Source organism: Ammospiza nelsoni, chromosome 15, assembly GCF_027579445.1.
Source record: "Ammospiza nelsoni isolate bAmmNel1 chromosome 15, bAmmNel1.pri, whole genome shotgun sequence".
NCBI classification, from domain to species: Eukaryota; Metazoa; Chordata; class Aves; order Passeriformes; family Passerellidae; genus Ammospiza; species Ammospiza nelsoni.
Genome location: NC_080647.1, coordinates 17,842,739 through 17,869,596, shown reverse-complemented (window position 1 = coordinate 17,869,596; position 26,858 = coordinate 17,842,739). Strand labels below are relative to the sequence as shown.

The following is a 26,858-nucleotide window of genomic DNA, read 5'->3' as shown; positions in this document are numbered from 1 at the left end:
AAGACAAACAAAGCACTCACTAATCAGAGCCCACAATAATTAGGCCCTGTCCACAGTGTGGGGCATAGCCAGGCTGGGGCAGGATGGAAAACTCCCTGTGCAATCTCTGACTCTGATTAGGGAGCAAAGTTTTCTAAAAATGAATGAGGAAAGCTGATGGAATTAGACTGTAATTGGTGAATGACTGAGGACAGGGACAAGACAGGACAACCCACACAGCTAACAAATCTAAAAATGTTCAGTCATTCCTTCCATGCCATGTAAATGCAGATCTGCTTTTCCTTAATTTCCAGCATGGAGCAGACCCAAATCTCCACTTCTGAGTGGTCCATAGTCTACAGGCTTCTGGAATCATCCACTTTTATGCAATTACCAGGGTGACTCTGAGAAGGCAACGTTTTACCTTTCCTGTTTCACATAAGATTCTGTGCAGTCTTTTAGGATGTTAATAGGGCTCCTAAGTGTGGGTCCTGCCCTATTTGCTGAGCCTGAGACATGGACAATCCAACTGGATCCAGCAGGAGTCACTCCATTGGTCTGCCTGAGAAACCAACTCAGAGATCTCATCAGCCACTTTGGGGGCTGCCAGGTCTCCTGGTGCCCAATCCCATGGGACAAGGAGGATTTATGGCTTGGCAGATGACTGGGCAGCCATGGCTGGAGGTGCTAACAGTTGTCACCGTGTGTACAAGGTGTCACCTCGGTCACCCAGGGCCACAGAGCCCTGCTAGTGTGGGCAGTGCCCTGGCTGTGGGTCAGGTGGGGCTGGAGCTCTGCATTTACTCATTTTGGAGCTGACACTCACTGCCAGTCAGCAGCTCTCACCCTGGACCTGCCCACGGAGAATATGCAGCTTAAGCAACACAGTGGAGCAGGCAATTATGAGACTTCCTAACTAGAGCAGAGAAATGGGGCTGCTGTGTGAAATTTATCAGGTAGGAATCTTTTACTTTGTCCAAAACGACCTACATTTCAAAAAGCTGTCAAATATGCAAGAGAAATATGAGTCTGAGTGGAAGGAATGCCAGCAGTGCTCCTGAGCCCCAGCAGACACACAATGCTGCTGACACAGAGGTCTGAGCAGTGCTCTAAAAGCCTCAGCTGCAGAGATTTCCCAGTTTCTCCAGGCACTCTCCTCCCCCAGCCAAGGGAAGCAATGGGGGTTTCTGTACCTCAAGGATGTGGTCTCCAGGAGCAATTCTTCCATCAGCAGCAATCACAGAGTCCCTCAGCACCTCCTGAACAACGATGTTCCCCAGGGGGGTGTCCTTACCCCCAACTATCCTCATCCCCAGCTCTTCCTCTGGATCCTCCCGGTGGATTTCGATGGTGGTAGTTTCAGCCACAAGACTGGTTCTGTGAGGAAGGTCTGGTTGTGGAAATTGAAGAGAAAAAACAACACATTAACAGAACCTTCCTTTTCACAGCACCCCAAGATTCAGGTTGTGCTCAATGTGAGGGAAAGCAGCTATCAGGAGACTTAAGGTCAGAAAAAAAGCTTAAAACCCCTCTGTTTCTTTAGAGTTTCTCCAGAATTTTTCCTATTTTCTCCTAGCTTTTGGTGAATTCAAACTCTCTACTGTTGTTGCTTGGGGTTTATTAAAAGGCATTCAGTATGGTTTGGCTATATTTAGAGATTTGTTTTTCTCCTGCGATATCTGGCCTGCTAGGAGCACACACATAATAAATTCCAGTTTCCATGATGCCCATGAGGGAAAGGGACTACCCAGCTGTAATTACTGCTCTGCAACTTCCTTCCTCTAATTTCCTTTGCTCCCCTTTTCCCATCCTCCCTGTAGAGCAGGAGGAATGTTTGGTGTTTCACAGCATGGAGATGAAGCAATGCTGCACTTTGAAGATGAAAGTTGCTGTTAGCAAGTGGGCTGAGATCCCCAGCACGGGGACACTGAGGCAGGCCCAGCACAGGGTGAAGGGCAGGTGTCACACCAGGGATGCAAAACCTGCTCCAGGTGTGCTTGGGGAGAAAGCCAACAGGGAACTGAACTGACCTGTGGGTTACCTCTGTCCCAGGCACAGGGGCTGAAGCTGAGCCTAACTCTGAGACAAGGCACTGAGGTATCCACGCTGCTGCCTCCTACCAAGCTGAGACAAGGCTGCTACACTGAAGTGGAGATGCTGATTTGATCTGCAAGGCTTCCAGAGCTGCCTGTTAATCAAAACCTAACTTATGCTACAAAAACACCAGGAGGGAGGTACTGACCACTCCAGGAAACTGACTGTATATTTAACTTTCCTAACAAGATTAACAAGAACCTGGAGCACTTCCTAGTTACTAATTATCTGGCTTCTGCAAGGGCTTTAAGTGCTCCACGTTCACATTGACAGGGACTGCCTTTGTTTCTTCACAGAACACTGCAAGTACTCCCTGCAATCTCACAGAGTTTCTCCAAATGGTTTTGTACAGTTCTGTGCCTGTGAGCAGACTCTGCCACCCCTGATGCACATGAATGAATCTCTCTTCTGGTGAAGACATGACTACTAATGGCTGAGTAGCATTGATGATGTCTGACAGTGCTGGGGGCACTTAGAAATTGAATTTCCTGAGATAATTGCCTCATTGGTGTATCATGAAAGGTAAATACATAGTTCCACTTCTGTACCAAACTCTCACCTTCTTCAGTCTCCTCAAAAGCTGGATTGACCAGTCCAGGCTCTGCAGTCCCCAGTGACACCACAGCAGCTCCAGAGCTTTCTGCCACAAGTGAGGAGCCTCCACTTGGGAGCTCTGGATCCTTGGGTGAGTTTGTGTCCCCCTTGGCAGGAGGCTCTTCCTTCCCTTTGGAAATGGGGTTCCTTTTCCGCTGCAGCTCAGATTTGTATTTCTTAAAGCCAGGACACCTGCAGAGAGATTGGCAGGGACTGTCAGTGACTGTCTCTGCCTGGGCAGGTGACCCAGCACATGAGAGCTCTGACAAACCTGTGGGAAGAAGCTGCTTCCAGATCTCACCAGTGCACTCCTGGTTTCTCAGATGACAAAACTGAGAAACCTTGACCTTCAGTTTCTACTTGTACAAGTATCAGCTTAAGTGCAGTGGCTTGTTATTTCACCACTTTTAAAATTATTAAGCAAATTATTTGAAAAATAAGAATGTAATAGAAACAGGAGTCTCCTTTGCTAAATATTTACCTGGCAAACAATCCATAAAGAAAACAATCCCTCTTAAATATAAGCAAATACTGAGCTCTGACGTTGTAGAGATCACTGTGAACTGTACCTTGATGCAAAGCAAGTGGCTCAAGTTTCAAGCTCAGCTTTGAATTAGGCTTTGTTTTAACACACCAGCTACACACAAGAGCAGCAAGGGAGGACTGGGCATTTTCTGTTGTGGAATGAGAAATGAGACCTGACCCAGGACCTGGTGCACTCCCAGGCCATGCAGGGGATGGCTCTACCTGAATGGGAGTAGCTGAATTCCTCATCCCACTGGCTGCTCCCCAGAGGGCAGAGGTCCCAGAACTGGGATGTAATTGGATGCAGATACATCAGCAGCCTGTCTCAGCACTAATGGGTGAGGAAAAACAGCTCTTTTATCACAAATATTTATTAAAAAGGTGAGGAGGTGATAAATGCAAAAACTTTCAGAGACATGAGTAGTATTGGGTTTTTACCAGAGTCATTTTTCAAATTAAACTGAACTATTTACACTCTGGCTAAAGAAATCTCATGCCAGTATTACTTCCTCTGGTTTATTCCTGCTCATTTATTCTCCAAGCAGTAAAATATCCCTGAACTTAATGACAAAAGCTGAATGATCCTCTTGTGCACATGTCCCTCTCTTAAGATATCAAAACACAAATTCAATTTGCAAAGGCAAGAAAATCCCCCAAGAAAATAAGTTACTATGTGCTTCTTATTTCCTTAAATCTTCTCCTATCAGTTAATCTCACTTAAAACAAGAGAGCACCCAAATCCCAGTGCAATTTTCTTATCTGTTTTTTTTTTTCAGTCTGATGATCCACTTGCACCCACAGCCCAGGTGAAATAGCCTGGAGTCTTAGAATACTCTGTCCTCAAGAAAGATACAAACAACTGTGGAATATATGGGAGAATGCTACAGTTTCCAGGCAGGTCTCTAATGTAAACATTTGAGGTGCCTCTCTCTCTCCCCTGTGTGCCAGAGAGATTACAGAGTGACAGGAGTTTACTGATAGCAGGGCAGATTTGCAGAGCAGAGGGAGACCCAGCCCTGGTGTGAGCCACGGCCCCAGCCTGAGCAGCCAGGACAAAGGGCTGCCCGAGAAAAAGGAGATTATAAACTTTCACTGAAGGGAAAGGGGCACCCAAGCACCTTCCATCCCTTCCCCTGGCTGTAACATGAGCTCTCAGCTCGTGGGGACTGAAGACAATGAAAATCACAAGGGTCCATCCTTGGCTGGAGCTGCAAGGGTATCCTAAGTGTACCTGTTCCCAGGTTGGCTTTTTTTAAATATGTCATTGCCACAACAAAATACAACAGAGCTGAATGAAACAAGCCTGTGGCATTTCCCATTGCTGACAAATGCACCTTGCCAAGGAAGCTCTGTTCCACCTGCAGCAGGGCTTGCCCTTAGCTCCCCTCCCTGCAATCATTAACCAGGTAGGAACAAGGGTTCTCCACGCACCATGGCAAGAGCTCTGTCACCTGCACTCCCTTTAAAGTGACAATGTCCTGCCTGCCAACAGCCCAGCCAGCAGGGAAGCACCAAAAAGTCTCCCTTCCTCTACACGAGAGGAACAGAAAAAAAAAACCATAGTAATTTTCATTTGCTTCTCTTTCTCAGCAAAAGAATGAGAGAAGATAATGGAATTATAAGTAGGTGTTTCAGCAAGTGCATAATGTGCAGCTTGGAGGGACTTGCACTATTTGAATCAAAGCCTTACGTATTGCACATCTTAATTGGACCAATTAAACTGGCAGCACAGCACAATCCCTTGCTTTCAGAGCCTTGACTTTGTGCCTTTCTTCTCTGCACAAGGGAAACAAGAATAAGCTTGTTTGTTTGTAACAACTCCAGAGCTGGCAGCCCAGTTCAGGACCCACAGATGTCTGGGCGTTTGACAGGTTTAGCATCTGCAGACAGGCTGAAGGTGAGCAGCTCAGAGCACACACACAATTACACTGTCCTCACCCACCCACCTCTGCAGCCTCACCCTGGCTCCTCTGGTGTCCCACCTTGCCCCAGTTTAGGGAGCTGCTCTGGGAACAGAGGGTTCTGATAAGCAGCACTGCACCCTGGCAATAACAGCATGGAAAGGGGAATGCACCTGTTCTGCAGGTGAGCTTCCAGCTCACAGCGCTGCATGGTCTGCTGGCACTCAGCCTTGAAAGGACACAGCACAAGCAGCTTATCCAGCAGGTTCCTCACCAGCAGGCTGGACTTGTGGCACTGCTGGAAGGAGAGCTTCTTGCGGTCCATGGGGCAGAAGCTGTACTCCTGCATGAAGTTCTCCAGGCACTTGAAGCAGTAGGTGTGCCCACAGGGCGTGTCCATGGGCTGCAGCAGGGGCTGCAGGCAGATGTGGCAGATGAGCTCATCGTCCACCTCGTCCTGGAAGTTGTACAGGTGATTGTCCAGCAAGGGGTGGGCCTGGCCACACTCACAGCACAGCTCGGGGACCTGGGACACGCCGTCCTCGGTGACAGGGTCAGCCATGGCAGCAGCAGCAGCAGGAGATTGTCACTCAGCAGCTCTGCCACAGACCTGCAGGGAAGGGAGAGAGAGACATTTCCAGCCAACTGCCTGCTTTAAATGCAGCCCATTACAAATTAAACTGTATTCCTGCCTTGAGCTTCCTCCCCCAGAACCTGCACCCCAACCTGACCCCACAGGGCTCTTCCTTCCAGAACCACCCTATGAATGAACAGCCCAGGGAGCACAGGATGCAAGGACCTCACTCAGCACAAGGTTTAAGCACGTGGATAAACAGACTTAAACTTTATACACACACACACACACACACACACACACACACCAGAGGCAGACTAAATAAACACAGAGACTAGAAAAGCTGAGACAAAAACTGCATGTTCTTGATGGAGAACAACCCAGACAGGGAAGGGAAAGGAAGGATACACAAGACAGTGATTTTTAAACTTCCTCTGGCTTTCCAGATTATACCAAATATTTTAAAGACATGTGTGGTGAAAAGCCAGTTTGGGGATGTCCTGGTTTGAAAAGGAAGTGAGTTTTTGGGATGCTGTGGTCAAACCAATAGGTGCTCAGATTTGAATATTGGCACCTGCTGTGGCCACTGAGGACATGGATACACCTCTGAGAACACAGGGGGTTAAAAGCAGGTCTGGTTGTTAGGATTATTGTTCTGTATTTTGGGGGGTGGGGAGGATGAGGCAAAAGAAGAGGAATAAATTTCAAAAGAAACTTAAATCTAAACCACATTTCCTTCCTTTCAAGCCCACTCCCTTAAAAAAAAAAATGTTTTAACAAACAATGCATTGTTCCCCACTCATCCATGCCTAAGTTCCCCCATGGAAACAAATTTCCTAAAAAAAGACTAAAGCTTCCTAAATGGAAAAAACGTAAAGAATAGTCCACATCATTTGTTGCAAGGTTAGAGAGAGGATTGAGCCTCTGCTCCTTTCAGCCAGGGAGAGCAGGATAAGGGACAAACCGAGTCCTTGTAGCTGCTGCTCTGATTTTAACAGAAACATCTTCAGTCACATCCATTTTGAATCTTGCCTGCTGTAATTAAATATAAAATTCACTTGAGTTTCCTAGCAGATTACAGGCACAGGGATGACTGCAGGGAGGATTTTTTTAACCTGGCAGTTATTTTAATGAAGTAGGAAGTGTGGTATTAAAGGAAGCAAACTACATTACACAGTGGGGGGTGTTGTGGTGATGTTTTGAGGAGTTTATGATTGGTGGGGTTTTTTTAAGTAAAGAATCCCAGACTCTGAAAACAAAAAAAAATTACAAAACTGTGATGAAATGGAAAATTTCTGAAAGATGATGTGGCAAATACCTGAAAACAATGACTTTATCTGGAACAGGTAAGCAAGAGGGAACACTGGTCTGCACCAGTGCCTGGAGGACACAGCTGGCACAAAGCAGAACTCGGGAGGAGGGGAGACAAGAACAATAAGATAGCAGGAACAGCAAGAAAAAATTAGTCATGGGTTTCTAATAAAAACCATACATCACTCCAATTAATTGTCAAGGTAAGTCAGCTACTTAATTAAAGGAAGAATGTATCACCAACAGAATCAGCCATTTCACAGGCGAATTCTTTACCCAGCCACAGGAACATGTTCACTTCAAAAGATTAAAACATCACTGTTACAGTTCCAGGTGGGTACAACAGGAGTTATTTGCTGCTCTCCCCTGCTGCAGTGCCAAGAAAACATCTTCCCCTTGAGGGAAGCACTCAGGCTGGGTGAACATCCCTGACTCCTCTGTTTGCATTCCCTCCTTAACCCCTGCATGGCTGACTCCCAAAAAAGGCACAGCTCAGACAGCACCCATGGAAACGAAAGCTGCTGTGTCCATGGGCTCCTCTCTCACACAGCACCATGGAAATGAAAGCTGCTGTGTCCATGGGCTCCTCTCTCACACAGCACCATGGAAATGAAAGCTGCTGTGCCCATGGGCTCCTCTCTCACACAGCACCATGGAAATGAAAGCTGCTGTCCATGCTCTCCTCTCTCAGAAATCTGCCTGCTCTTGGTGCTTGCCCCCACCTGAAACAGGCAGCCCTTCTGTTTGCCTTCCTGGCCTTTTTGCCAGCCTTCAGCTGATCTTGAATGACCTTACAGGTGCAAAAGGAAGATTTCAACATCAGACCATCACTTAACATCTCCTCAATTGTAATCAATCAGCTCAGCACCACCAGGTAATGAAACAAGGAGCTTCCAAGGCAAACAGTACCAATCAGAAATACTTGTGCTTTGGGTTGGACTATTTGCATAAAACTTTGGCAGGTGATGAAACAAATCCACTTTCTTAGCAAAAACAAACCTCACAGTAATTTTGCTGATAAACTACTTTTATTATTGGGGGGTTTTTCAAATTATTTATCAAATTAATTCTCTGCTCTGTGTTTAAAGGTTACCCAAGATGAATCCCATTGATGAGTAATTTCTGAGTAATAACTTGTGGAAGATAAAAGTGTCACCAAAATTTTGCTGCTCCAAGCTGATCTGCTGTCTCACTTCCAGATCCTTGAAACCAAGGGGTGAAGATTTCATTTAAAGGTGCCCAGATGAATTTTACTTTTCCACCACTGTCCCTTCAATGAGGACACTGCTGCAGACAGCAGGGAACCCAAACCTCTGTGATGAAACCCAGCCCAGAGCCTTGGGCAAGGCAGGGCTGAGTGAGCAGCACGGGGAGGGCACAGGCTCAAACAAGCCTCCCTTGCTCAGGGACTCAGGCACTCAGCACAGCTTCTGCAGGGGAAGAATTGCTAAAATCTCATCCAGCACAGACATTGCTGCAGCCCAACAAGGCAGAGTTGAGGTGTGGAGAAAATCAGTGTTTCATCATAACATCCCCTCAGCTTCAATGAGCCACCCTCAGAAGTCAGCCCAGAAAGCCCACAGGATCCAGCTTTGGAGGGGAGTCTGATATAAATTCAATCCTTTGCAATCCAATCTCAGCTCCTCATTCTAACCTCCAAAGGCCAGACCAACCCAATCAACCCCTACAACCTTGTTCTGCTTTTTTTGTTCCATCATTCCCCACTCTCAGCAAAGGGTGGCACCTTCCCTGCTGCTGCCTTTCCCAAAGTTCTGGGATCTCCCTGTGGCTTTTCACCCGCATCATGAGGGAGTCACATCAGGATCCAGCTTGGTCCCCAGTTGCTCCACACTGACTGCATGGAATTGTTAAAGCTTGACACAGACATGTGCTGCTCTAAGGGACTCTGCTGCTCTAAAAGGGTAACACAAGAAATGCCTCTGCAGTCAGAATTATTTGGAGAGCAACACACCCCACCTCTATGCCTAAGAAAGAATTGAAGGAAACAGTTCAGCAGAAATCTCTTTATATTTCCTAATTTCTTATCCCATAAGGACTTCTTTGGGATCACCTTTATCTTTATTGTATTAAAAAAAAAAAAAAAAAAGAATTGGTTTTCAAGCCAACCAATGTTGGCTTTTTTTTTAGTAGGATTCCTGGTACTGTAACACTGACTCAAAGACTAGACTTTTTTTTTTTTTAAATGATGACTTATCAGGTAGTCTAATCTGTATTCCTGCCAAAGCAAGACTATTCCTGACAATATTAGCACATTGCCTATTCTTGTTTTAGCTCTGCCAGGGCCCAGAGCCTCAGCTCTGCCCCCCTGCACATCTGTTAATAGCTCTGGGAGGGGTCTGCCAAGAACCACACCAGGCACCATTCCTGGTGGGCAAACTGCTCATTCCCTGCCCAGCAGCCCAGACTTGGCAATAGAACTGATGACTCACAGCTTGGAGAAAAAAATTAAAAGCCTTTTTAAAAAAAGGGTGATTATCTAATAAATCTTCCCAGCCCTGTGCCTCCACTTGTGCTGTGACTGAGTGAGCAGGAGCTGTGCCTGTGGTACCTGGCTCCACAAGAGCAGCATTCCAGCTCCCAGCTTATCACCAGCATTCCCAACACTGCTCTGGCTCTGCTTTCAGGACATTTCACTGTGCCACTCTTGGTGTGGAGCACAAATTAAAGTTCTGTTCAAGCCAAGCCTGTCTGCCAACATAATTCCAGCATTTGGTACAAGTGAATTTTGGCCATAATGTATCCACCTGAATTTCATTTCTTTGAGGGGTAACAGTGCTGCTATTCCCATTTAAAAAGTGAGAAATTCCATCACCAGAGGCTGACAGACCCACAGAGGCAGCAGCTCCTGGGAATGTAACACTTTGTTATAGCTCTGAAGTGGATCTCAAGGGACCTACCTAAGGCCACAAGGGAAACTCCAGGGGAAAAAGAACAACCCAAACAAAAGAGAATAAAGTCAAGCCTGTTTCTATTAACTAACTGATTTCTAAAACCACAAATATGGTGAGTAAGCAGATCACATTCCACATTGCAAAACACAGAACCACGCAACCAGTCTGCAGCAAGGACACAAAACAGATATGTAAAATTCTTCCTGAAGAATTGGATTTCCTGAAGAATTCCTGAATAATTCTTCCTGAAGGATATGGGTGACTAGAGAATGTCTCAAACAGCTGAAGATAAGAAAAAATTTCAAAAAAAATTGTTAAATAATTGGTTCTCAATATTAAAAAGAGAGGTGTGTCATGGGAAATATTTTAGAAATGCCATGGTTTATGCTTTGGGGCAGCTGGAGGTTAGCACTGATATGGTGATAAAGAAATATTGGGCTGAAAACCCAAATAAAAGCTGGTTTGGGGACTGTGGGGCACGTGCCCCACATCTCCTGCTATGTAACACTTCACTGCAATAATTATGCCAGTTATTATATTTATAACAACATTTCCCTGGGAGACTGGAATTGCAACATTCCAACTGAAGGCTAAACAATTAATTAATTTTTTGGGGGCTGGACAAAACAAGCCAGCACAATCTGGATGAAGATGGCTGAGGGCACACAGCAGCAGGGCACTGACCAAACCTAAAAGCAAGTTCCACGTGGATTCTGATGGAGCAAACCCAATCCTCTAGAAATAAAGAGGCAAGAAAAAGGGGCAGAGATTTTCCTCAACTTTCTTTAAACAGTTTTCACTCAGTTAAGAAGTTTTGTGTTTCACAGAATGGCATTTTTTTTCCATTCCAGAGACAGAAATGTGCATTGAAAATGTGCTCTGTAACAGGGGGGCTTTGGCTGAATTTTATCACTACTGTGAAGAAGGGTTCGTGAAATGAGACAGGTTTATAGGACAGACACTCCATCCTGACTGAACACTTCCAGTGGGTTACCACAGCATTTCACAACCCCTTAGTTTACAACAGTGGCACAGCAAAGTGTTGAAATAGCAGAGGATTTTTATAAACAATATTGGAGGTCAATTTTACAAAAAAAAAAAAAAAAACACCAAACCCAAGAATGGTTTTAGGTGTTGATACCATCTTTATTATTTTCTGATATGGCTGAAGATCAGCCACTGAATGTAAAAATCTTCTGGAAATGCTGCATTTATGCAGCTAAATAAGCAACCCTTTCAGTGACTGAGCTTGCCTTGAAGCCACAGGATTTCTAATGAGTGAGGATTTCACACCCCCAAGAGTGACTGCTCAGCACTTGTGTGAACATTTTGACTCAGAAACTCTAAATCCAAGCTGCTTTACTGTAATCAATATCTAGAAAAATGGAAATTTAAATTTCCATTGTCCCCACCAATTTTTATACCCATTCTCTAATCAAATGTGAAAATAAGTTGTATTTAAACTCCCTGGTATTTCTGTGCTCATTAAACAATTTGGTATTTTATCTGCCCCAGCTTCTGGGCAAGTATCTCTTTTCTCCACCAGAAAACAGAAAGCCAATTGTATTTCCATTAATTATAATCAGAACTCTTATCCTGTTAGACCAGGATAACAACCCATCCCAGGAAACCCTATCCTGAGAGATGAGCTGAAAGGCTTGAGTAGAGCAGGACAATCCCAAGGAGTTTTCTGCTGAGCAACTTGTGCAGGATCAGCTCTGCAGCATTGATGGATTTCCTTTTTTAACATAACTCACTTCCAGACACATTTTAAAAATTCTAAATTTTATAAAAATCTTCCAGACTTTTATAAACAACCTGTCTGGTTAGTGTCTCTGAAAGTTTAACACAAGGAAAGATTTGTAATACTCAGTTTAAAAATCTTGTTAGCAATCAACAGTTTAAATTGTGAGCACTTTTAATTTGAGCAGAATGAAAAGCTGATATGAAAACTTAAGAAGTTGGTACTCATAATTTATTTCTCTCACTACCAAATGCTCAGAACATTTGCTTCTCTCTCAGTTAATGATTGCACAGAGCAGTAACTCTCTCACAGGACCCAGAGTGGTAAAGCGGCAGAACTAAACAAATGTAATCTCAAAAATTAATCCCAGTTCTTTCTGCAGAGCAGGAGGTTCTGGAGTTATCATCCTGTTAATATTATCTGGGTAACAAGAGCCAATAAATTTCCTCTCTCCTCCCTTCTTTAGGAATTAAGCTTTCCACCTACACTCTTCTTCCAAAGGGGATCCAACAGTGACTATTTTAATATAGTGCTCAGAAAAAATGGATACATTAAATGCCATCAAATTGAAGACAAGAGCTGCAGAAAAAGCTGGTTTATTGATGTATTTCTCCCTGCTTTCTCACCCTTGCAAGATGCTTCCACTACATCCACCCTCCTTTCTACAGCATATTGCACACAAACATGCATGTTGCTCATTTTGTGCTCACAGGAATCCTTCAGTCACTTAAATCAATTTGTTTCTTTGCAGAATTTGACTCAAATATTCCTATGGAAGTTTTATCGCCACGGGGGTGGATTGCCTTTATTTTTTTCTATTGTATCTGTAATCTTCTCTCTCCAGGAAATTAAATACTCCCACCTCCACCCTCACCTACATTTTCAATTTGGCAGCTATCTGCAACTCCATCCCTAAAAATCAGTTTGATGTTTGTGGGAGAAGCTTTCTACAAAGAAAGAAAGAACCCATTGCTATTATTTAAGAATTTAATCAGTAATTAATAATCAAAGTTTCTCCTGCAACTCAAACAAACAGCTCAAAACCAAACAAAGAGGGATTAGGAGATGTGATGTTAAGATTTGGGTTCATCTGAATATCTGGGAGCACACTGACTTTCCAAAGAGCTGTGCTTGCTCCTGGGAGCATGAGGTAAAAATCCAGTGTCTAATGGCTACAAATGAGTATCAGATACTGTTAGCTCATCCCTGCCTGTGTGTGTACCTCCAAATTCCCTCTTTACAGAGAGATGAAAGCAAACTGCACACCACTGTCCATCTGTGATCTCTATTTCAGCACAGCACTTCCAAAGGACACAGGGGAAGAAGCAGACTGTGCACTGTATTTTATTTAACTGGATGTTTTTAGAGCCCCTGTTTGAATAATCTCACCAGGGTGGTCACATCAGAGATATTTAAATGTAATGTGAGAAGGGAGGAGGCGGGAAGAGAGAGACTCTTGCTTTGGGGAGACAAAAGGTATTTCTGTAGCTCTAAGCCTTGCTGTCTTGTGAGAAACTCCTACAGAGCTTTAATCTTTATCACATTCTATCAAAGTGCTACTTTAAAATTAATTTCAGTTAAAAGAAATTAATCTTGGCTACTCTCAGCCTTAAGCACAAAATAACTCATTTTCTAAGTTGGTTAAAACACAAACAAGGAACTCTTGTTTTCTACAAAACTTTACCACAAGCAATCCAGCAGCATGAAAGCAGTTTTGCACCTGGAGATGAAATATTTCCTATCAACAGTCACAGTTTTTAAACATCACAAGCACCAGATTAGGGCTTTGCTGCAGGATAAAGAAGCACAGGACTCCTCATTACCTGGTCCAAGTCCCAGTTTCAGTAGCACTATTTTTTTAAATGATGTTCTGTTTAAAGAGTTTGGCACTTGGAATCTCAGCTCCACAAAATAAACCCAAGGCAGGATGGCTGAGAGTCACTGCAGAGGGTCCAGCACATTTCCCCTGGCTGGCTCTTCTTTCCCAACAGCTCCTGTGCCCGATGCCATGGGTGACAGCAGGGTGACAGCAGGGTGACAGCAGGACACATCACCCTGCTCAGACTTCCTTTCACGGGGTGAGAAGGCTTTTTATGCAAAGCACTTTCCAGCCCAAGCTTGTTCACACTAACTAAAAAAGCTGAATTAAGAGGTAATTAAGTCTGTAATTCCCCTTGACATTCCATCTCACCCTCAGATCGTGGTAAAGGGGAAAGAAAGAAAGAAAACAAGTTACCTTCATTTAAACAAAACGAAACCTTCTCAAACTGTGGCTCCCCAGGGCAGCTGCAGCTGAGTTTGAAGTGAACTTAAACTCTGCCAGTGCCTCTGGGTAGGCAGAGCTGCTGCAACCAGCAGTGTAATGCCCTTCACCACAGGCGACAGCTCCTAAGTAAATAATGAAACAGCAGAAGTCAAAAAAGTAAAAAATAAAGGTCTCTGGATTATGATTACCTTTCCCTAGAGACAGACAGAACAGTCTTAGATCTCATTTTCAGAAGTCTTGAGACACATTCTGCTGTTTAACACCTCTGTGTTAATGGCTAATGAGCTTACACAGTCGCACATGGAATTGAAGGTGCCTTTTCATCCAATTTCATGCAGGTTCTCTGGGTGTCTCTTACTGACTTCAAACAACCCTCACAGCTGGGGGAAGCAGAACTGCAAGAGGCATTTTGGGATGTGTTTCTTTCTGTTCAATCTTATCCTGGCCCCAGCAGCAGTACTTTAAAACCCGTTGTTATCTTGCCGTATGGGGCACATATTTGCAATATGCATGAATTGATAATTATATTTTCCCTTGTTCTAAAAATAAATTTCAAATGGGAGGGGCTGCCTCATCAGCTAAGGGAGCTGAAGCAACAGAGCAAAGTCCTTGAGCTGTTCCCAAATCAGCGCAGCAGCCACATTCCTGCTGGGCCGGCTGTGAGGGACCTGAGCTGTGGGGAGGGAAGGGGAGGAATCTCCTTTCTCTGCTCGCTTTTCACCCCAGAGATTGGGCTAAAGCAGCCCCAGGTGCTGCTCTCACAGGGAATTAAATTAATTGGGTTTTAGCCTAAGGACTAAAAGGCCCAGGAGAGCCATTATGTTTATTTTTATGTATCCTCCTCGAAATAATCACGCGGCAATTTTTGTTCCCGCTCAGTTGTGACCGTGCTCAAGAGGAAATCCTCAGCTCTCAGTTCCCAGGGCAGGCACTGCTGGCTGTTATTTATTTGCTGTGTAGGGACCTGCAAGAGCATTTATTAGGTGAGAAGAATTTCTCTGTTATCACCCCCCCACTCCTAGATAAGTCTGGGAACTTTACAGATAGGGCTGCTTATGATTTACTGGGCTTTTAGCAACGGCCACAGGGATGTCACAGGTGAGTCCCTGGAACCCTCAGGGGAACAGGGCAATTTTATCTCAACTCCTTTTTAACTGTCAGAAAATCAGCTTTAAAGAGACTCTGCTGCAGCTCTTTACAAAACTTGCATGATCTAAGGTACATATAAAGAATAGGCAAAGTTAGACAACACTTTTAAAAAACACATAATCCCTTCTAGTGCTACCCTTGGAGAATATTCCAAATAAAGAACGCTGCAGACTCCAAACAAAATTTGCACAGGGAACCTCTAAACTTAGGGGATCACATATGTATATAAATATATATATTAAAAAATTTTAAAGCCTTTGCCTGTAAGCTGCTGATTGTCTCTCTAAATTAACCCAGCTTTATTCCATTTCCCTCCTTCCACCCTTAAGTGCTTTTTCCTGGACCAGCACAGTAACTCTTACTGCTCATTCATCTAAATCCCCTCTAACCCTTTAGATGGCTTGTGACATACTGACTCATGGGCAATTTCTTATCTGAAATATCAGAAAAACTGCCAGATATTTTCATATTTTCAAACTCCATTGGTGTCAAGAAATGTCTAAGCCAAGAGCAACGTTTTATGTGCTATAAATCAGGGAGCATAAACTGATGAGGGACTGTCAAATGCAATTCCTAACAACTGTACGAGCAGCACCACTAAAGTAAACTGAGAAGGAAAAGCCAAACAAGAGGGTTTTGTATCAAACCAGCAAAACATATTCAGGCCTGTGAGTAAGGCAACAGCTGCAACTCCTCTGGGGAGATCCACACGAGCAGAATGAAATGATGCAGCTTCATTTTCAAAGTGAAATCAATAGAGCTGTTGCAGCAGGAAGTTTTTATTTTAATGCAGAAAATAAGAGATATATGGCAGTGCAAGGAGAAGAGAAAATACAGCAGGGGTGTTTAGTGAGCTACAGGTAGTTTATTATGCAGTGATATTTATTCTTTTAGGTATGGAAGTCTAAGACTCTACAATCCCATAAATGAGCAAATTCTTTTATTAACCACATTTGGGGAAGTACTGCACTACTGTAGTTTACAAACCCATTAATTAAAATTTTTAAGAGTTACTGGAATTGCCATTCAGGGAGCACTAAGTTTATCCAGAATCAATCTCAAGCTGTTTCACCAGCTATCTTCAAACCTCAGGGGGTTTTTCAGAGGTCACGTAGCTGCCAGGTCCCTTCTGGAGCTGCTCCTTCCACCTCTCTGAGCCCTCATTCCCCAGGCCATATGGTTGGGTTGGTTTCTTAACTCTTTCTTTTTTAATGATTTGGTTAAAAACTTAAATTTTGTCATTCAACAGATGGTGCTTTTTGCTGCACACCCAGGTCCTCCTCTCCTGTTCATCCCATGGGGTTTATGCCAGTGAATCCCCGTTATTTAAATGAATCCCATGATAACACTCAGGGAGAGTGAAGGTGTGGATTTCCAGCAGGGCTGACTTTTCCAGCTGGGGAGTCCCCAGAGAAGGTTGGCCTCCTGTTTATCATTTCCCTGCCCCATCCCCGGCCATATGACCCCTTTGTTTTGCCCTGCACAAGCACTGGTGCTGCTCTGACTTCACAAGCTGGTCCAGGGAGGGAATAAATATTCCCACTGCCTTAGGCCCTTTCAGCAGCAGACACACTACATCTGCTCGGGGAAATGGTGAAAGACGACTTGGAGTGTGCAACTTCAGAGAAAGAAGGTTTGTTTTGCAGGAGCCATGTGTGCAATCTGCTCTCCCTCGGCTGGAGAGCTGCCAGAAGAGCTCCGGCATCAAGGACAAACGTCAGCGCCGTCCCTCAAAGGCACAGCACACAACTGGCACGGCTGCAGGAGAGCTCCAGCCCTCCACACCACCCAAACCCCGGGCTGCTTGAGCCCCCAGGGCCTTAAGGATTACACAGGACGACTCCGGGCATCTGTGACAGTGACAGAAACTTCTCTGGGCCGCCAATTATCTTCACTGTGTCCCTGCTGCGACACACTGCACAGCAGAGAGCTGCCCTGCCACTTACATCTGCACTTGAGCTGGAATCGCTTTTCCTACGGAAACTTTATGTTCTGGTCCTTTCGCCTTGGCTAAAAAACTGGAGCAGAAGTTTAAATGTGACACTTTTTCGGCTTGGTAAGCAGCAGGGAAGCACTCATTCTGCATTTCTTACTTTCCGGAGGTAAAGTAGGTCCCAAAAACCGCTCAAGGAGTTGAAAGCGCCGTTTCAAGCGGGGTTAAAGCAAACTAAGCCTGTAGTGCCACCGAAAGGGGCAGTCCCGCTGTCCCTGCCACCTCCTGTGCTGGCATCAGCTGGCTGCTGCCTGCTCTGCTCCTTCTCCATCAGATCTCTCTCCTTCTTACATTACCCTCGAGATAACAAGTGCACCCAGCAGAGCAGAACCAGCCCTTCAGCAGCACACAGCCTCACTCCGCTTTACACCCCTCATAAAAAAACCCTTCTTAAATAAAAATCTTTACAGATAGATGGTTGGTCTTTGGGTTAAACTAAGCTTTATCGTCACCTGTACTTCTCACCTTTAAGGTATTTCCAAAAGGTCCGCATCTCACCTTGCTGTGCTTTGCTTGTTTATCTCAACTCCTATTTATAGGCTTATTTTTCCCTCTGCATTAATTACCAGCAAAATCGCCGACTTTGCCGCTCTCCGTCTCCTAGCAAAGACATTTTTGCCCCGCTGCCTCCCTGCGAGCCCCACGAGCAGAAAACCGCGGGGTTTGATGTGTCCTGCCCAGGCAGCAGCAGTGAAGAGTTAACGCTGGGGCCGGCAGCCTTCACCTGCGAGCCCGTGTCACTGATAAGGGACATTGGCTGCGGTCACGGCCGAGCCCTCCGCTGGGACAACGGGAGCTTCGGGGCTCCGCGACCCCAACCTCAGCCCGGCGGGACCCTCAGGGAACCCCGCATCCACTCAGCTCCGGTGGGACTTCCCCGAGCCCTATAGGGACTCCGTATCCCTTCAGCCCCGGTGGGACCCCCTCAAACCCCTCAAGGGAGTCCAGCGCTCAGCCGGCCGGGACCCCCCGAGTCCCTCAGGGAAGCTCAGCCCGGAGGGAGCCCCGCACCTCCTCAGGGACTCCCATGTCCCTCAGTCCCGGCGGGACCCCCTCACGTCCCCCCACACCGTCCCCGCTCACCTGGGGCAGCCGGGGCAGGAAAGGGCTCGCTCAGGCCCGGGATGGGGAGGGAAGAGGCGCTGCAAGCCCAGCGCCGAGCCGGCCTGCGACGGCGGCGAGCGCGGCGCCTCCACCAAGTTTCCGGGCGGGGAAGAAAGTCGAAACCTACGTGAGAGGAGGAGGAGGAGGCAGCGCAGCCGCCCAGGTGTCACTCGCCCGCCCGGCACGGCTCAGCCCAGCCCTGCCCTCCCCTCCCCTCACCGCCTCCGCCTCCTCCGCCGCCGCCTCCCCGGGCCGCGCACACCCGGCGGCCTCGGCCCGCCCCGCCACAGCAGCCGCGGCGGCTGGGGCGAGTCCGGGCCTCGATCGCCGCTGCCCTCAGGGCATCGCCTCTGCCCTCGGGCACGTCCCGGGCCTTGACCGCCCGCTGCCTTCAGGGGATCCTCGCTGCCCTCGGGGCGCGTCCGAGCCTCGACCGCCGCTGCCCTCAGGGGATCCCTGCTCCCCTCAGGGCATCCCCGCTGCCCTCGGGGCATGTCCCGGCTTCGACCGCCCGCTGCCCTCAGGGGATCCTCGCTGCCCTCGGGGCGCGTCCGAGCCTCGACCGCCGCTGCCCTCAGGGGATCCCCGCTGCCCTCGGGCACGTCCCGGGCCTTGGCTTCCAGTGCCCTTAGCACAGTTTCCCCTCGAGGTAGTCCTGCTGCGCTTGGGGCAGCTCCCGGGCCTCGACCGCCCGCTGCCCTCAGGACATCCCCCGCCGCCTTCAGCGCAATTCCCCCTCGAGGTATTCCCACTCCCCTCAGAGCATTCCTCCTTCCCTCAGGGCATCCCAGCTCCCTTCGGGACATCTCTGCTGCCCTCAGGGCAATCCCCATCCCCTGGGGGCATCCCTGCTTCCCTCATGCCAGTTTCCCTTCCGGCAATCCCTGCTTCCCTCAGGTCAATTTCCCTTCCCTTCCAGCAATTCCCACAGCCCTCAGGACAATTCCCATTCCCCTCAGGGACAATTCCTGCTCCCCTCAGAGGAAAATATGGCCCTGGATACCAGGGAGTGCTGATTTACCTGTCATTTCTATAAACTCCAAGCAGTTCCAGTGCTCCTATTAAGGCAACTTCCTGCTTCAAACCAGAAAAATGACAAACCACACACATGGGGTTTAAAAGTTTCCAAGCTGTGTTAACACTACGTCCAAGCTTGAAATTCCTCCCAAAGAAAGAGACCAACCCCACAAGACTGAACATATCACAGTCTCTGGGTTATAATTTCTTTCTCTTGTTCAACACACAGCCTTGGAATTGCTCTTTCTGCAGACAAGAGGGTCATGAAGTAATAAAGTAGATTACGTTTGTGACAATAAAGAGAAGAAAGTAGAACTTTGAACCAGCGGTTTAGAGGAGGATTTATTAGAAAGGGAACTTTTGTACACTGAGGTAATGTAGTCTAGATGGAACTAGCACACGCCTGTCTGCATTTGATCATTTCGGATGTCACAGAGTTGCTGATACAGACCTAAATGGAGGGAGGAGAAAATCCTTTCCATGTCCTGAAAACACCTTTTCTGCTTTAATAGGGCTGGGGATCTGTGTTATTCATTCATTTTCAATAAGTGAGAGACCATCTTTTATTTGGTGACTGGAACTAAATGACATCTAAGGTCCTTTCCAGTCCAAGCCATTCTATAATTTTATATCAGTTTTTAAATTAAATTTGTCCCTTTTGTGTCAAATTTTCTATGGAATCTTTCTGGTTCATTGCTACCTCATTAATTCATTCTGTTCCCTGTTTTTGTCTGTTGAAGTTGACAACGAGGGACTGTGAGCTGTGCTTGGGAGTGAGTGAGGGATCTTTGTACTGCACAGGTGAGGCTGTAGGAGGTACACCATGTTGTGAAAGAGCAGCAAGGTGCTTTCATTATTTTATTTACATTATTCTTGGGAATCTAATGGAATTGAGGTACACCAACAATCCCTCTTTACCCTCGTGAAATCCATGTTTCCACAGGACAAGAAGTGTAAGGTGATTTTGTAGGGCTCAGCTGAGAATTATGATCCAGCTTTGCACATCTATTGATTTTGGTTAGGAGAACTTAAATGTCAGATAGGATTTCCTCTGAAGCACCAAAGCTTCGGAGGCTGGGTAACATCCATCAGATTTCAGGAATAAACCTGGAAGTGCATTGCCAGCTCAGACATGAGCACCAGAGCCTGGTGCAGAGACAGGCTGGGTGTGCACCCCAACCTGAGCCTGAACTCATTAATCCAGAGCTCATTTACACTGAGCAGCCTGGCCTGTAAACAGGCAAAGCTTAAGCTGAGCTCTGTAGGGCTGGAGAACTCCCAAGGGAAGAGGTTTAAACCTGAGCACAGAACCATTCCCTGTTCTGTGCAGGGGTGAGGACAGGAAATGAGTATTGGGGAGACAAACCCCAGGGAAATCTGAAATGGATGCAAATCTTCAGAAAGAGGAATTCTGTCAAGTTAGCACTCGCTGGAGATTTTTATCAGGTGTTTCTGGGTGGACAGTGTGACCATACATAATTAAGATCTGGTGAAAGTTTATTGTATAAGCGTGCTGGAATTCTGGTTTGGTTTTGTAATAAAGGAATCCCACTGAGTCATGGCTACTAAATGGACTCACAGAGGACACAGGTCTCTTCTGCAGAGCTAACACAAATTAATTTGTTTTTTAGCCCAGGCAAAAGCAGCCACATCTTAAATAAGGCTTGCCTTGATGACACAAAGACTTTGCTGTATTACTGGTTCCTACCTGCTCCTGTTCCTGCCCTGGCAGCAAGGCACACCAGCCCTTAGCTCTGCACTGTGAACTGACCCAGCTGAAAAACAAACCAGGTGAAAATCTCTATAAATATATTTTATGTTGAATATATAAACACATTTAAAACAGATGGATATATTTCTAAAGCCAGATGGAGTTCCCCAATCTAGTTTATAATTCAGAGGGGGAATGGATGGATGAGATTCTTCCCTAGAAATGCTAAAGAAGCATTTCAGAAGGGCAAAGTGGCTAAATATGAAGCTGATCCTGGTAAAGAAGGATCCCAAGCCACAGCTGAATATTCAGTTTGCAAAGTGTAAATTAATTGCTCCACTGGATTGTTGTGCTGGCAGTTCATGTGTTGTGTAAACCTGAAGAGGAGGCTCAGATGTGTTCTGCATGGAAACCATCTCAATATCTGGGAGAGAAATAGTTTCTGGGATAACACACAAATGTTGACTTTGGTTAAATTGGTGTTGGTGAGAATCTCAGTCAGCTGTGCCTTCTCTGGCACCTCTCACAAACTCTGGTCTATTGATTTTGAAATGCCAAAGTTCTGCACAACTCCAGGAGTTTTTATTTACTAGCACTTCTGCTGAATTACTTGTGTAGCTTTTGAGAGCTGCAAAGACTCTCTATCACAAAATCCAGCAATCTCAGGTTGAGTTTTATCTGCTTTCACTGCTGATAATTTCCTGTGTGTGATTTGTACAGTAACCTCTGTGTGGGAAAGATTAATGTCCACACTCCTGTGCAGTGCAAGTGTCAGGATTAAAATGCAGCTTTCTGGCAAAGTGAATTTAAATATCAACTGAATAAATTTGTGTGTTTATGGATTATGAATTCTTTTATTTCAGAAGATTCAGACAGCTTTTTTTTTAATCTGAAAAATGGTGTTCAGTAAGGAAAATAATTAGAAAAATAACAGCAGGAAAATTGGATGAGAAAGCAAAAACATATTACACAAAGATTTACAGATTAGTTTAATCCCATTTAATTTGCATAAAACTTGGTAGCTGTGTGTGTGGCTGTCCTCTTGTGGGAAGGTGCAAGAAATGTCCAACTGCACAGCATTAATTTGGGACTCAACTTTGATGTTTCATCACAAACAAAACAAAATTCCCAACCCACACACAAGAATGTAAACACAATTAAAAAACAAATCCCACAAACAAGGAGAGAGAGTCATCCCAGGAATTTATGATCAAATGCCCTGGAATCTCCCTTTTGTGGAAAGCAGAGTGATGGAAGCACGTGTGCATGAGGACCAAGGGCATTCTGGTGAACCCAAGGTCCCAAACATTTTGTTTGGATTCATTCTGCCAGATTCTAGAACTTTTTTTGTTGCTTTCACAGTATTTTGTTGTGTTTGCTGTAAATTAGTGCTACCTGTGCATTGCACACTGTGTTTTACAGGGAGTAGCTGAAGTCCCAGGGTTTGGAATTTATAAATGGCAGCAAACAGATTATTTAAAAATAAAACACAAGAATCTTGGTGTGTTAGTAATGATTTAGGATTATTTTATATTATCTGTCCTGGTGGTGTTTTATTAACAGTGAGCAGTTATTAACAGTGTTGGAGTAGTTTATTTGATGGATCTGTAGGATGTTTTCATTAGATGTAAACAGACTGATTCCCTGCTTCCAGAAAAGTGCCTGTTGGCAGATATAAAGAGGGCATCTGGCTTTTCTTCGGAGGGGAAAAACCCATCTGGCTTTTTGCAGTGGAACAGATATGATAATATAAGGACAAAAAAGAAAAACATTAAAATAATCACTTCCTGGGTTTGCTGTTGTGAATAATATTGACACTTGTCCCTTAATTTTGAAATGTTACTGTTGAAATGCTGCAGCTTCTTTGTAACCAACTCAGATTTCTTTTTTGTCACAATGCTTCTGTTGCAGTATTTTCAATGAGAGTTCAGGAATACTTCACCTACCAAAATATGATACTGTAGCAATAAATAAAATAATATTTCATTAGGCCAATTTTAGGTCCCTCTGAATTCTCCTTTATTATTTTTCAGGTGTGAACTTATCTTTGTGGTGCTTAGCCCAAAGCCTGACTCCCCTTCCTTATTAATTTCTTGAAGAAAAGAGATAAGGTACTGAGTTTCCAGCAATTATTTCTATATAGCAAGTATGGCACTCAATTTACTTTATAACCTGTGATTACAACACTATTCTCTTAGTTCAAACTGATATCAGATGCTGAGGAGACATGATCCAATTCAGGAATATTATCTATACAGCTTTGTGCCTAGGAGGTACTGCTGCCCTCTGATACAGTCTGTAGTAAATAATGTGTTCCTGCAGGGTTTAGAATTTGACCTCCAGCCACTTTTGTTCTGCTAACTGGTTAAAAACAAACTTGATTTTCTGTGTTTATGGGCTTCTTGGGCAGCTGGGCCAGAGGAAAGGGCTGTGTGTGTCCAGGGGTGTTGTCCTGTCCCTGGCAGGAAACACTTCCCCTCGGGCTCCCCAGTGGGGCTGTGCAGCTCTGATCTTCCTGCAGGGGCAGGAGCCAGGGGATCTGCAGCCCTGCTCCTGGGGGGGCAAGCTCCCTGCCACGAGTGTGGGGGCAGCAGCAGTGCCTGTGGAACACTGAGCATGGGGCATTCCTGCAGGGATTGCTCTGTCACTGCTGCAAGGTAATAGAGAAGATTTATTTCTCCAGCATAAATGCAAAGTGCTCAGTACGTGTGAGTCTGGGGGTTTGATCACCTTTCATCTGGACTTGTCTGCCACAGGATAATGCTTGGCCCAGGCTTCTCCCACTTTTCTGCTTGGCCATACAATGTGCTGAAGACACCTCCATTTGGAAAACTAAACCAGAGATCCCCTTGGTTTATGCCACCACAACATCTTTCAAACCATTTCCCAAAGCAGAATCTCTCAAGGTGTCTCTTTGTTGTGGTATTTCACCCAGCCATACATTTACAGTTCAAGAAATGACTGCAGCAAGTCCTGAGTGTCAAACCAGCCATGAGCAGTGGGACCAGGAGCTGTGACAGATGTGCAAAGAATGGTAAAGGATAAAGACAATGATCCAAAAAACTCATAAAAACTGACAGGTTCCTCTCATCACTTCTTCATCCACAGCTTGCTGCAAGCCCTTCAGCACAGCAGGTGCCAGAGGAATTTAAATGTGCATGTAGGAAATATCTCCATAGGGATTGCTCCTTTGGTGCCTGATTTTCACTGACTTCTGGAGCAGAAGAGAGGCTCAGTGTCCATTTATTTCACTGTGTTTAACACCATCCTCCAATAGAGTGAAGAAGCATCTCAACATCAGGAAATGTTTAGATGTTTGTTAGAGAGGCAAAATGTATTGAAATAATTTGATATTTCTTTTCTCCCTGGAGTTTCCAGTTACTAACGTTGCCCTGGAACACCTCGGGTATTTTCAAATCAATTTTTAATAACAGTAATATACATCCCAAAGAAATGTGGGATGGCTGCAAGTCTCATCAAGCTGTAACACAGATCTGGAGCCATACTAGTTAAACACACTTTTCTTCAAAACTCTGCTCAGGCAAAGTGACATATTTCTAGCAAGACTGTTCAGTCTACACCAAAAAAATAGACATATCCTGAGGAAAAACAAGATCCATCCAAATAATTGCTATGTGCTGCAGCTGGAGCTCTGTTTCCAGAAAATAGCTAAATATAAACATTCCAGACTGGATGGGTGGGAAGCCAAGGCTGCCTTGCAGCACAGATACCACTAAATAGGATTGTCTATTAACAAGCTAATCCACAAGAATTCACTCTGCACTGAGAGGAGAGCAGAGAAAGAAGCAATACAGCTGCTTCAAGTACAGTTATATAATTAATTGAACTTCTCTGAATATGCCACTGTGGCCTCTGCTAGGAGTTATTCCTCACATTCCTGGACCAAGCTGCTCCATTTCCAAATCCAGAGGTTACATTCTGTTAGCTGTCAGTCAGGAACTGCACCATCCCATCCCTGCAGCTCTGGTTTTCCTCTGCTTGCTGCAGTGCCACTGGAGTTGATGTGAGAAGGAGCCACCACTTCGGTGCTGCTGTCCCAGATTCCTTGGAAAAGACACTGCAACCCCAGCTGTAGGACTTTACATAATCTTTGCACTTGTACATCACTTCTGCTTTTCTAGGTGACCTCTAAAATAGAAATCTGAAGAGTCACGGCAATAATACAGCTGTAAAAATAGAATAAACCTTTCATAGGAATACTTCAGCACAGTTCTGTCACAGCTTGGAGCTGGGTTCTGGCAGACCCAGTCATTAAACCCTATTGCTTCTGTAACCTGTACTTTGGGCTCTTTTCTGGAGAAATGTAATTTGCAGAGCTGCCGCCTGAAATTCTGGACCAGATGCCGCAGGTTTTTTGATGGTTTTCAAGGATGTATTACACGAGTTTGCTGGCCATAATTATGGATGGTTGCAGTAATTAAAGTCTTCTGTGCTTCCCATTAAGCTGAATTGAGATGCAAGGGCCGGTGTTAAGTCCAGTGACAATCAAAGGTGCTGCGTGTGACACAGGACATTCCAGCAATGATTCTCTGCCTGCCCCTTCTCCTCCTGAACCCCCAAGTGACCATCTGCGGAAACCCAGGGCTGTGTGCTTTTGTCCACGAGGCTGTTTGAGGGTATTTTATAGGCCCATCTGGTCAAACGCTGAGAGCAGCCTGCAGAGACTGTTCTGACCAGTTTTAGCGGCCTGCCCTGAATTCAAGCTATGCATGACTTGGGAAGAACGAGCTCGTTAAATACATTCCAGAGGTGACTTAGCATAAGAAAAAAACACACCTCTTCCGTGCAGCCTAGCAAATGTGCTGCTAAGTCAGGTGGGGTTTGCTTGGGAATAATTTGCTTGGCTCAAGTTAAGATTCTGCTGTCTGAACATAATAAAAGAGGTTGGGATGAGGCACATCTGCCTCCAGCCCAGTCATCCACACTTGTAAGATCATCAAAATACTGAAAGAAGTAAAAATAGTTTTACAGGAAAAATGAAGGGATCTGGTATGAAAGAGTTACTTTCAGCAATGGAACATGTCTGTGACTGCAGATATTTTAAATAGATCTTCACCAGAAGAGCCTTCATTTGTGTTTAGACCAAGGTGTTCCTATGATGGACCTGGAAAGAGCCTGCTCCACACCAATTCTCTCCTCCTCATTATTGCACAGTAAAACAAGAAATGTACTCAAGAAATTAATAATAATTTTAATAAAAACTCAATTGATGTCAGGTGAAATGGAACACAGATCTGTCATATAATAGTCACTGAAGTACATAAATTAAATCAGCTCTTTTGGTCATTACCCCCTTTAAATTCCCCTTTTGACTGAAATGTGGAGCCCAGCTCTGAATTCAGAAGAGATGCAACAGCTCCACTGTTTGTCCTCCTCAGAGAAAGGGTGTTAAGAATCAGCTGCTCTGGGAATATCATCTGCTCTATCCCAGTGTGTTTGCTGACAGGAAGTGATTTGTCATTAAATCTATTCAAGATCAGAAATCACTGCTCACTTCTGGTGTTATCCTTTCTACATTTTCAGAAGATTCAATAGTCAAAGTAATGTTCATTATACACTAGAAACTGAAAAAAAAAAAAACAACAAACCAACCCACAAACAAATAAAAAACAACCAACCAAGAAAAAAGGCCAAATCCACAAATTCTACATCTCTGCTTAAGTGAGGGGTATCCAAACTATTAATCTGCATACCAGGATTTAGCTGGTTAAGAATTTCTTCAGCTGTGGAACTGAAATATATCCCCAAAAATGAATCACCCAAACAATATTCAATATTATCAACTGCCTACTCCATCTCATAGATCCAGCAATTCCCTCCTGTGGCTGAAGATGCTGTTTTTTTGGTTGTGCAGCTCACAGGACATCTTTTGTCACAGGACATTTTTGATTTCTGGCCCAGCTGCATTCCTCACCAGCCGTGGCAGCTCCCCTCTGCTGAGGAGTCCACTGGTAAATTTGTCT

General features: G+C 45.1%; 1 protein-coding gene across 1 annotated transcript in view; it reads right to left on the bottom strand.

Annotated features, from left to right (window-relative positions):
- LOC132080206 (ligand of Numb protein X 2-like) overlaps positions 1 to 18,320 on the bottom strand; it is a 28,693-nt gene extending 10,373 nt beyond the window's left edge. The window contains exons 1-4 of the mRNA XM_059483236.1: positions 18,126 to 18,320; positions 5,267 to 5,703; positions 2,633 to 2,859; positions 1,173 to 1,369 (exon numbers count right to left, since the gene is read on the bottom strand). Coding sequence (XP_059339219.1) covers positions 1,173 to 1,369; positions 2,633 to 2,859; positions 5,267 to 5,655 — 813 coding nt within the window. The 5' untranslated portion in view covers positions 5,656 to 5,703; positions 18,126 to 18,320. The remainder of the gene's footprint in view (positions 1 to 1,172; positions 1,370 to 2,632; positions 2,860 to 5,266; positions 5,704 to 18,125) is intronic.
- Between the last annotated feature and the right edge of the window lie 8,538 nt (positions 18,321 to 26,858).